The sequence below is a fragment of the Theobroma cacao genome, chromosome 5, assembly GCF_000208745.1.
Source record: "Theobroma cacao cultivar B97-61/B2 chromosome 5, Criollo_cocoa_genome_V2, whole genome shotgun sequence".
NCBI lineage: Eukaryota > Viridiplantae > Streptophyta > Magnoliopsida > Malvales > Malvaceae > Theobroma > Theobroma cacao.
The window spans coordinates 36,052,462-36,064,920 of record NC_030854.1 but is presented as its reverse complement, the minus strand read 5'-3'; the positions used below and the strand labels follow the sequence as shown (position 1 = coordinate 36,064,920).

The 12,459-nt window shown below is 34.7% G+C and overlaps 1 protein-coding gene across 2 annotated transcripts; it reads right to left on the bottom strand.

Moving 5' to 3' along the window:
* Window positions 246-10,595, bottom strand: LOC18600073 (putative lysine-specific demethylase JMJ16). Of its 2 annotated transcripts, none has more exons than XM_007030351.2 (13): window positions 10,525-10,595; window positions 8,630-8,724; window positions 8,224-8,543; window positions 7,979-8,050; window positions 7,515-7,592; window positions 6,851-7,378; window positions 6,156-6,380; window positions 5,433-5,594; window positions 4,397-4,765; window positions 2,354-3,752; window positions 2,155-2,258; window positions 1,336-1,533; window positions 246-949 (listed from the first exon to the last, which is right to left on the bottom strand). In XM_007030351.2, the coding sequence occupies exons 3-13, from the start codon at window positions 8,536-8,538 to the stop codon at window positions 617-619; spliced, it is 3,783 nt and encodes a 1,260-aa protein (XP_007030413.2). In that variant the 5' UTR covers window positions 8,539-8,543; window positions 8,630-8,724; window positions 10,525-10,595; the 3' UTR covers window positions 246-616. The 2 variants fall into 2 exon arrangements, with proteins under 2 accessions (XP_007030413.2, XP_007030414.2); XM_007030352.2 differs by lacking the exon at window positions 10,525-10,595 and adding an exon at window positions 9,939-10,069.

The following is a 12,459-nucleotide window of genomic DNA, read 5'->3' as shown; positions in this document are numbered from 1 at the left end:
CCAACAATCAGTCTATTACTATCTGACGGACAGTTGAGCAGTCTGAGCTAATTTTCAAAAGGTCATTGTGCCAATACTTGACCCCATCTTACCTTATCTTTTTTTTTTTTTTTTTTTCCTCCAAACACGACAAGATAATCCCATCACCATGATAATCCTGCTATTTTCTCCTTCAGGACATATGCAAGTGGGGAAAATTGACCAAAGTATAGACTAAGCAAATGTAATCCAGTAGGAAAAATTGAAGTTAGAAGGGGCTTTGTTTTTATTAACACTGTGTATGAAGCTAAAACTACAACTCAAGATCAACAAAAATTTGTAGAAGTGGATAATGGTACCCCTTATCGATGCCTGGATAATGCCAAAATGAGAGAGGCAGTGAGATTCCACCAGTTGAATTTCTGGACTTGTTTATGCTACAATAGTCAGGATGCAAAAATAACCTATAGTTTTTTTAATCAATTTTTCCTACCCGAAAGAATTGACGGATTGAATGAAAGCTGTACGTGCAGCGTGAAAAGCTGGACACCGGAATTTACAGTGACGAAAGAAGAGGAAAAATGGAATCCCCCAAGTTTGGTCTCAATGCGCATGAGACCAAAAAAAAAAATTTCAATCATCCAGGACGACGGTGAATCTCTTCATTAAGGAGTCGAGCCACACGGTCTACATCCACGGGTGGCCTTTTGTCACTTAAAATGCTACAAAGCAAGTGTAATTCTTCAGAGTTGGCCTTCTTGAATAGGCCTCTGAGTATCGTGTCAACTCCACCAGGCAAGCAATTGTTGCGAGGATCCCCTGCATTACTTTGTTCTCCAGATGTCCTAAATAAGTTCCCACCATTATCAGGGAGCTGAGAATGTTGTAGAATCTGCACTCGAGGCCGTGAGTAAGGCCGAGAGTCCCAATACTCTGTACAAACTCGATTTCGATCGATTGCCTCAACGGCCTGTTTTATGTAACCATGTAACAAGATGAGTTTTACATCGTAATTAAAATAAAGCACTCACTATGAATAGAGTTGTTAGGCCATTGAAAGACAATATACCAAGGGCGAGGGAGAGAAACAGTTCAGATAAACTAGTTGTTAGTTGGCTAACTTTCCATAACAACAGGAAACCAAATAACTCTAAGGTGTGATGCTAAGAACTGACAGTATGCACAGAAATCGGATTGGACTCTTGGGATGGTCTTTGAAGTTATCCCCAGATCCTAGAAACTGGTAACCACACTTCATAAAACCAAAATAAAAATGGTGGTGGGATGGGGATAGAGAAAAACATGAAGGAACTTGCACCAAGGGCAAGAATCACATAACAAATTCTACTAAGTTACCTGCACGATTGCTGGTGAAGAAAAACCAAACATCTCAAAGCCATCTAGGCTTCCAGGAGGCTGTAATGGTGGGAGGTTGGTCCTTCCTAGTCTATGCTGCTTTGTGATCTCTTGATTCACTTTCTCCCTCACCATCTCCCAGCATCTGGCAGCTGAAACATGGATGAATACTTCACTGGGACAATGCTCCACAGAAACCTGAAATCAAATCAAAATTAAGGCCACGCATGCTTAAAAACTCATACATTTCTGGCCATTACTTGCTTACTTTGCTCTAACCAAAACATAACGCAAAACTAAGTTGGAAGACGACTTGTGAAATAGAATTAAAAACTTTTTTATGTTAATACAACAAATAGGTTAATTCTTTATACTAGATGGAGGAAGAAATATTTCAGGTGCAAGATGATAGCAAGCGCTTCATGTAGCAATGTCTAGAAAGTTATACTACTATTTTTAACAATCAAGTCTGCGGGACTATGAGAGGAGTAACTGGTTTTCCAGTAGCTCTAATGTTAAGATTTGTCAACTCTGCCTATCAATCACATAATGTTAAGATTACATAGCACTCATCAAATTTCTTTCTGACTATTTGCAAAAAAATAAATACAATGAACATCAGAAACAATTCAGTGACAAAAATAAATCTGTCCATATCTGCTATGAATTTCTCCAATTGCCCAAAAATTATGAAGAGATACGAATGCAAAACACTATGACCACTTGTTCTGATATTATATAACTTGAAACATGAACTGGAAAGCGATAAAAATGTCTAACTGATAAAACAGAGTTGATACTATAATAAATTTAAATTACCATGAACAAAGGTCCATCCCTTCCTGCATCCAGAATTTCTGAGACATAGTATGCCATATTTGTTGGATCTAAAACGTTTATATACCTAACCCGGCTCTTAAATCCTGCATTAATTAGAATAAACAAGTAAATACATCTAGCTAGCCATACTTAGCATTTTGTCATGCAACAGCCTTAATAGACCCCAAATACAACATACCTTTAGGAAAAATGGCCTGGCTGTTACACCAAAAATTCCCAGAGAGAACAACTCCAAATTCCAGTGGCTCAACATTGCAGTTGATCCTGCGCACTACCTTAGCAATGCGAGGTCCTTTCTGCCGGAAGTTTCTGTCCAGATTATTTTGAGAGCAAGACGGCCCTCCTACATTAGCTTTTGCATTGTCAACTAAATTTGAAGAGGCAATGGCTCCCAACTTCTCAAATTTATCCTTGTTAGCTTTTTCACTTTCCAATGGCAGCAGATGCTGAAGGTTGCTTTCAACAGTCACAAGATTATTATTGATATTATACATCTCTGTACTATTACAAGAATCCTGAACATTTCTACCAGATTCTGCAATGGCGGAGTCTAAATGACAAGAAATATTCTGGTGATTATATCCAAACAATGTGATATCATTTCCAGCATGCTCATCTTTCACTTGAGAATAATGAGATGAACAACTATTCCTTTGTACATCAGGGGAACTGGCATCCCTTTGATTCATAACTGCAGCATCAGTCAGAGGGATGGTTAAGATAGGCTCATTATTAAAATTACATGTGATCGCTTCGCCTGATGGTGCCAGCCTCAATGAAACGTCTGACTGCTTTGTAATAAAATGTTCTTTTGGTCTTTCTGAAACTGGTTTCTTTGGCTCATCACCTTCATCATCGCTAAGAAGAATAATGTTATCATCTGCTGGAGCTGAAGGTTTCTTCACTCTACTTTCTACAGCAGTTTCGCCTCCAGTGGATGGCCTATGTTCCTGGGAGAAGTGGCAAACAGGCATTCTTAAATTTGATGCAGAAAGAATGGTTTCCTCTTTCTTCAACTTAGCATTTGAAACTTTTGATGGTAATGCAGCCTCTGGTAGTTTGTTTCTTTGTAGCAATAACATCTGAGCAGAGATCTGAGCTAAAATCAAAGGCTTGTCTTTCGACATTTCTTCTCCTGGTAAATCTTTGACGGAATTAACTGATGGTTGTGATTGCACCCCTTTAGGTATTACTTCCAGGGCATGCGATAATTTAGCACCCAGCATATTGTCTCTGGAGACATATGAACTCAGGGCCAGCCCAAGGTCTAGTCTTGCCCACCTATATACTGCACTTAGTTTTCCTTCCAGCGCCTCAACAAGGATATTTAATTCATTTATGTCATAACGAAAAAGGAAAATTTTGGCACCCCTAGCACATGAGCAGAACTGCTTTGCATGATTCAGGCATGCATATCTATCGGGGGAGCAATGACAACCTGCTGCAGAAAGGTGCAAATCAAAAAAACATATACTGCATTCTCTCTCGCTGGTAGCATCAAAATTGCTCTCCATTTTCACAGCCAGAGAGGAACTGCAAAGAACTTCCCTCCCTCGATGCTCCATCTCAACACGCGTCTGCGAACAAGCAATATATAAAAAGTCAATAGAAAGCAACTCAAGGTAATATAAGCATTGCATATATGCGCTAATAAGTGTACATTTTAAATACTATCATAAAAGATAAAAATTACAAGATACTCCGACTTCAGAATTTGACTTGAAATCTATTAAATTAATGACTAGAAATATTGAATTAATAAACAACATAAAATTGACCCTAAGTAATTCTGCAATTGAATACTAGATCCAAATCCAGTGATAATCGTATATATTTGTACAAAATATATTTTACATATACATATACTGCATAATATGGTTATCTATCTACATGTACATTTACAATAAGCAAGAAGTATACATGCACACAAAAAACGTTAGAGCTCATAATCACAAGCTTCTTATCCTCAAATTATCAGAGATTTGGGATCAACAATTCTCCACAGATTGGACCAACCCAAAATCACATTAAAAGTTTAACTAACATTACGTAAGCTCATAATCACAGCTTAAAAATGAAATTAACACAATTCAACTCTTAGCAATAGACATCCCAACTCACATCCAGATCATCTACACAGATTCTGAACTGACTAAGCATGAATTACTAAAATCCCACCCTATGAATCAGCACAAAGACAAATGATGGACATAAAACTTGCCTTGAGAGTTTTAGCTAAGACTCCATCCTTTCCACACATATCTTTCCACCTTATGTTATCAGAAGTGTACTTCTTCAATAAATTGAGCTCCCAGAGGGCTTTGACTGCTTCCCTTGCTGCTCCAAGCAACAGTTTATCATGTGAGATGGAAGTTTTTCTTCCCTGTTCACGGTATAGCTCAATAGCGATCTGCCCATGAGGCAACCAGTCAACAGGAGCTACATTTACTGCCTCAGCGCAATTGAAACCACAGTTGAACCCCGCATGATATGCTCTAGGGAAGGTCAGAACAAACTCTCCAGCATTCTGAACACACCGATAGACAGGTACCCCTTCATACTTTAGTATGGAAGGGGAAAGCTGAGTGACCTGCACGAAAGGATGACATTCACGGCATAATTGGTATTGTGAAGTAATATTACAATAATTAATCATACATGAGAAAAAGAGCTCTTATCAATAAAATCATAATGAACTATAGATTACATCTAGAAAGTCATCTTCTGTACCATGGAACCAGGAACAGTTATTACAAAGCATCCACTACATTTGCAACACGAACCCAACACGTGTACAGATTGGTTATGCATTGACTCCATTCAATTCCTTTTAAGTACCATACACTAAAGATAATGACCTCTCTCTCTCTCTCTCTCTCTCTCTCTCTCTCTCTATATATATATATATATATATATATATATATATAAATTTAAAGTACTTCAGGTAACACTTTACAAATCCTTCATGCTCCAAGGAATACTGCCAATAATGGTTCCTAATACAAATTTTAGTGTTAAGGGCAAAACAGTAAAAACGAGTTCAGAGATCAGCCTTACGAAGACACCTGCAAAATTGCTGATCCAAGAAAAGTTGTTGTCCCAATAATGAGCTATTATAATTACCAGACCACTTAAATTTAGGAAGCAAAAGTATCTTTTGATACATTTGGCTTCTTAGTACCAATTGACATGCTCGGAAATAGTTGGATAAATTTGCCCTTTGCAAAAAACACCATATCCTAAAACTTTTAGCTCACCAGTTTATGAAGCAAGTCAGGTTGTTCGTCAAAAAGGTCAGGCAAATGCTTTCTCATAGCCTCCTCCAGTTTAGAAGCATCCTTTCCGGGGACACCATACCAAATTTTTGGAGCACCCCAATGCATGTAATTTAGTGAGTATAGGTGGTGATCTTCAACATGCTGGTTGCATCCATATAAAACAAATTAAAGAAAAAAAGAATTAGCAATCATTAGCATCCATAGGTCATCCTTTGACTATAAACAGCTGCATAAGAAAAAAAAAAAAAAAAGCTCTGCATGTACAATTAGTAAGTAATGGCCTTAAATGTGAGTTCAAAAATGTGTAAGGTCAAAGAAATCATTTATTCGCTAACACCTAAAAGCATAAAACTAAATCAACAAAATTCTGCATGGTGGCCTAAGGGGCTTAAAATTTTGTTAAGGGTTTCTTCCACCATTTTGGCAAAAAATGCACACATATTTTTACATCTGCACCTTATTTCAGCCAGGATCTGAACATTTTTCAGGCATACCAACTGTTCTTACTATGCCATATTACATGCACAAGATACATGGGAGAACATACTGGAGGTACAAAGTCACCCAAAGAGAATAAATAGACATGCATTTCATTGTTCAATAGCTGGGCTAATGCAAAATTATCAAAGAAAATAAAATATTGGACCTTGAAAGCTCAACTCATACAAGGGGAAAAGAGGTTTACAGTCCTAGAAGTCTTACCCAGCAAAAGGAGGAAAAGCACATTCCAACATACAACCAGGGAACCAGAACCCCAGAAATATCACTGCTTTCATAAGAGAGAACAGATCCAGGAAGCCTGGGAAAGTTATTTAAGTTCCAGCCTGATTTTATGTACTTTTCATTTGAAACAAATTCAACTTGACTGGGCTTCTTGGGAAACCCACTGCCAAAAACCCCTGTTTCCAGATCAGCCCCATATAAGACCTGAAAAAGAAAAGGAGCATAAGAATTAGCAACTCCTCTTTGCAACTAGTTTTAAAGAGAAGAAATAATTGGGCAGACAACAAAAACAATTGGAGCTTATTTGGCCTGGTTGGAGCTGTAAAAAGAAAAAGTTTTGTTGATGTAAAGCTTTTAGGAAAACTCTATCAGAATGAAATTGTTTAAAATAAGTAAAACCATTTTTTATTTTGTCCACTCAAAAACTTCATTCACTTTGTCCAGCAGTTTCCCATTGTTACTTTCTGGAATCTCAGATTTGAAATTCAGCTTAGCCAACAGAAACTCATTTTCAGCTTTTACAAAAGCTAAAAAAAAGGGTTTTCAAACCCCCACTTGGCCAAACCATAACTTTCTGCTGTAAGAAAGCAGCTCCAATAGATAGGCCAATCATGCACTAAGTAAATTAATCAACAGAAGGGAACAGTGATTTTTTTCCAAATCACAAACCCTACCTCTATTTCCTCGGTTGCTTTCTCCACTACCCGCCAGTATTCACCCTCAATATTCTCAACTGAAGGCTCAGGGTGCTCTTGAAGAATGGTCATTCTACCTTCCATATCCACACCGTTTTCCCTCCTCCTTAAGTACTGTGCCTTGAAATCATCTGCATACTTCTGAAATTTTTCCAGAGTAAACTCTGGACCAGGTTCAAACCCAAACCTCTCAACTTCACAAAACCCAGCATCAGCAGACCCTGAGATACTTCCACTATCAGACCCACAGTCTACAGCCATTCTCATGCATCTTCTCCTTTTCCTCCTCATATTGTTATTAACTTTTGACATTTTTCTCATTGAATCACGATTCTGAAGCTTGTCAACCCTCTGCACACGAGTAGTGAATCTAGAATTTTCCCACACATTCTTTTCTTTAAGAGGACAAGGAGGCTTCCAAGAAGATGGAGGAACAATGCGACAAATTCCATATTGTTCTGCTCTTGGTCGTATACTAGCTATATACTTCAAAGTATCTTCAAACTCCTGAGGAAACATTATAAACCAGTTAAGATATTTTAATTCAGTAATGTAGAACTCCAGATTTTTCAAATAACAGTAACAAGTAAAGCAAGGCAAATTATGATATCCAAAAAACTCAAATATTGTAAACATTAAATACCTCTTCTGTTGGGTAGAATACAGGTGCATCCTCAAGGTCTGGCCTACATGCCTCTTCTGGACGCCATCTTGCAGTTACCTATTCCAACACTTTACATATCAATGACTTGACATTTGAAGACAATGCTTAACAAAGGAAAATAGCATATCAGCCATATCAATTATACAGTCAGGATCGCATAAAGTTCAGCTCCTTCATGGACCTCCAATTACCAGTTAGTTAGCTGTCACTTTAAGCTACATAATCATATGATTTAGACATCGTGTCATCCTGCCACAAATTAACTACAAGGCACTTCCAATTCATTACTTACAACTAGGATGTTGCTGCCACAAATTGATAAATATAACAATAGTATGGTGAAAAAATAAAGGACCATAGAGAAGAGATGCTGCCTGAGGCAGATTGTCAAAAGGTGTGAAAGTAAGGAAAGTACAAAAGAGCAAAAGAATTTGGAAACTAACCTTTTGGCAATCATTACACTCCGGACATCCACGGATAACACCTTTAGGAAGATTAAGTCTCAATCTTAGATTCTGCAAAAATGAATGCCATATATGAAACTACCAAGATCAAGCATTGTCACAAAGGGACAGCATGTTGTTTTGCTAAAATTTCTGAAATCAACATCCAAAACTTTTATAGAACAGAACAACCTTTTCACAGAATAACTAAGAAAAACAACTTAACAAGAACAGAAGAAACTAACTTGATCAAGCTTCCCACAATCAGGCTCCTCTTCTGAACTATTATCATATCGACCATAGTTTATCCAAGGTCTACGCCTCAGAGACCTTGAAATCTTTGCGTTTCCCCTATTGCCCAACTCAGTTTCCTTTTTAACCGGACTGGTTTCGGAAGTACTTGCAGGGGCTGAGCAGCACATTACATTATCACTCTCTTGTTTTTCAGTATCTTGTGCCCTCTTTAAGGTAAAAGATGCATATGACTCAAAACCTGGTGGAACTGATGGAATGTCATCGTTCTCTTCTTTAACACAAACCCTCATAAGTTCTGTCCCCATCAGTACTGCCACACAAAACAATAGGTCACACTGTAACCACTGCATTTTGTATTCAAATGAGAAAAACAGTTGAACTCAAAAACATGCCTACCTTAAAAATTAAAGAATCAATTCAGCAGCCCAACTTAGAGTACGTAATTTGACATCCTAACAATAATTCTGAGCTGCCATAAAGTGAACCTTTATCTGCACAGAATACAAAGTAATTAAAAAAATAAATAGACAAACATAATCCGAAAGCTTCACATCCATTCATAATCAAGCAATTATGTACATATAAGATCAGCATAAATTACATCAACATCGCAATAATTGTTACGTCAAATTTCAAGCTCTCCCCAGACAAACACAATACAGTACTTAGATATGAAGATATAGGATGCTAAGAAACCAAGAAGGCTTTGTTGAAGCATGCTTAGTTCTGACAATTGCATATGATACTCTCTAAACCATTTTATGACCTATCCTCAGCGGATAGAGCAAGCTAGAGATCAAATAATATAAAATTTAGAAGATTCATGCTCTAGCCTTGTTCCTGTTATAAAGTTTCATTTTCACCATGGTAGTAGGTATCAAAATTAAAGTATGTTGCTGAGTCTAACACGTCCAAGAATGTTAAACTATATTCGCTTTGTCCCATGCATAAGTCAATCCCTCAAATCCTAGAATCATGCCACAGATGCTAGGTGAAATGAAAATAAAAATATGATTCTGCAATTAAACTACCTGAAGTTATCCAAGAGCCTAAGATATATTATGATACCACTCCCACCCACATTACTAATATAGCCTAATTAGGTGTATCAACGTGTTTCATTCATTCTCATTCTTAATAGCCTGGAACTGATGCCACAGTCGAAATCTAAGTGATTCTATTACCTTCAAAATCACGATCCCTTAAAATCAGCAACCATGCAATGAAATTTCTGAAAAGATTATTTCTAGAAAGTTCTATATAACATGAAAATAACACCACTGCAGGCCCATCTAGGATCAGAAAGATTCATCAACAAAAACCATCAATTGTAACTATTAGGAACTAAAATGCAACAGATAAAGTTGAACATCAAACTCATCAACATATATTTCAGCTTTTTTTGTCTTGATACAAAATCACATCATAAGACCTAAACAGAAATTTACAGCTAAATCCAAGATTAAACTCATGGATTACTTTCTCTATGAAATAAATTCACAATCCTAAACCCTAAAAGATCCCTATCAAATAATTTGATCAAAAAATAATTCAGAACAAAACCAACCATCAAAAATAAAATAAAACAAAAGCTCATACAATTCTAGTTTCCTATTTTATTATCATCAGACCAAAAAAAAATTGCAAGCAAAAAATAACCAAAAAATTACATAAATTAAAAAGTCAAAAAGAAAATTGAGCTTACATGTTGTTGATCCAAAAGATTTCTGTAATTTCACTTCACTAAAAGCAGCTGAAAAAACTCCTTTTGACTACACAAGATTTTCAGAGCAAAAAACAAAAAAAAAAACACCAAAAAATCCGGAAAAAATTTTCTAAATTTGACACCACCAAAATGGAAACAAAAAATTATTAAGAAGAAAAAAAATAAAAAGCTGAATCTGATTTTAAACAGATCTAAACCTAACCCTAACCCTAAAACCCCAAATGGCACCACAAAAAAAAAAAGCACCAAATCCAAATGCAACAGAAAAATAAAGATTATTCTTATGATAACAACACTAATAATAAGAATAAGTAGTAGTAGTTGTAGTAATTCATTTTCTAAACTTTAGGTTTCTCAAGTTTACCCCACAAATCCAAATATGACCATCAAGACCCCCCACCTTCCCACCAAAAACAAAAAAATCAGAGCGAAGAACAATTCTGGGAAAACAAACAAACGGAAGAGGATAAGGGTAAATATGGAAGATTAACCAATTCATCACTTCTGGATATAACAGAATTTCAAGGTTGAAAAAAATATAAAAAGTGAAAAATTTTTAGTGTACCTTTTTCTTATTAAGGGGCATGTGGCCCAATAAATTGGTTCGGTTTTCTGTTGGCTGTGTTTCTAATGAAGCAAGTGAAAGTATATGTTATAAAAAAATAATAATTATAATACATTGTATTTTTTTAAAAGGGGGAGGGTAGTTTGGGGAAAATTTTTAGCTAGGATAAGGCAAAATTTTATTTTAATTAATGGTGGATAAGGTGATTAATTAAGGGTTAATGAAGGTAAATGGGGATGTTAATTACTAAAAGAAAGAGAGTAGTTTTATTTGTTTTACCTGTGGGCTGGGTTTCTACGGGCGCCCGGTGGATTGGAATGAATGAGAAGAAGTTTCTTCTTTTTCTGGGAGAACTGGCGACGACTACGGACAGAATTTATAAGCTTATTTATTTATTTATTTTATAAATTAAATTTTAATATTTTTATTAAAAATTTTCTTAATTTTGAAAATGTTGAATCCAACTTGGAAAATAGGTGAAGAGATTTTTTTTTATATTTATATGAATAAAATATTTTTAATTTAAAAAAATATATAAGATTTTTTTATTAGCGGTTCAATATTATAGTCACATGCAGAGCTCATGTATTTGACATGAATCAACAACAAAACCATTGAATAACGACAACCGTTGCTATGATATTATATTAAATTTTTTAAATAAATATTTAATTTAAAATCAATTAATAATGAATGAAGAAACGTATGTAATACATATAAGTTTAAAATATCTCAACTTAACAATATTGAGATTTCTTTGACATTATAAATGTAATTAACTAAATTTTAAAAAATTGATTTAAATGAAATTTATTTGAGTAATTATTTTTAAATTTTAATATTTTTATATATTATTATATTATTGAATCTCTTAATTTATTTTTAAATCAAATAATCGCTACACAAATTCAAGAAATATATGGTCGATTGATTTTATATAACATTGATTTTTGAGACAATTTATAAGATTAATAATAGTTACAAAACGTTTGCTTTAAATTAAAATTGAAATGTGTTTTATATGTACTAAGAAAAAAAAAGAATATAATAAGTTTGTTTTCATGTCTTTTTATTTTGCGAAACTTAATGATATAGAGACATTTTTAAAACTTTATAATTGATTATTTTCTTTTACCTAATTTTTTGCTCAAATTATTTAAAAGATTTGGTTAATTAAAATTCAAAAAGGTACTTAGTAAGGGAAGAAACAAGAGATTAACACGTATAAAGCAAAAGCAAAGCCTTATCGGATTCTTAATTGTGTTAATTTAGTTTTGGTCAAAAGAGTAATCCCGTAAGAAGAAAGTAACGTGTACGAAAGGACGAAGATTGGTGCATGCAGACCGTAAGAAAAAGAGCTGAACGAAAGCGTCCAGCCCCATTTTATTAGCTTTGGTAGGAAACTTCTCTTTATCTCCTTTCTAGCCAAGCCAGTTGGCAAGAACTTGTACAACATTGTTTGTTGCCTATTGTACCTCGTGAAGTTATTTATGTGTCCCTCAGTTTAATATTATAATGTTGTTTAATTTTAAAAGTAATTAATTTTTATTTTAAATTAAGTCATTAATTCAATCTATAATTTTATATGATTACCTTTTAAAATCAATTTATTTCGATTATTAGTATTGTATCTACGTGTGAAAGGAGAGTATTTATTTATCATAGTTGTTATTCAACACCGGTTAAATCTTAGATTGTATTTTTATTTTATATTCGAATTGTGTGTCTCTATTTATGTTCAATTGATTTTAAATTAGATATTTAATATTTTATTTCATTAATTTGATAAAAGATAGATACCCGATGTTATTCACTTTTACTAATTTGCCGCTTTAACGAGATACCTTGTTGAGTAACCAATTAATTAAAGATGTTATGAGAATTAGAATAATCAATACACTTATTATCATTATTAATTTATATAACACACCCTTC

Excerpts from the sequence above, each read along its gene's own strand:
- LOC18600073 (XM_007030351.2), bottom strand. The coding sequence starts at position 8,538 with ATGGGGACAGAACTTATGAGGGTTTGTGTTAAAGAAGAGAACGATGAC. Across the intron at positions 7,593-7,978 it reads AGTGTAATGATTGCCAAAAG|GTAACTGCAAGATGGCGTCC; the intron begins GTTAGTTTCCAA and ends GTGTTGGAATAG. Across the intron at positions 950-1,335 it reads CTTCACCAGCAATCGTGCAG|GCCGTTGAGGCAATCGATCG; the intron begins GTAACTTAGTAG and ends TACATAAAACAG.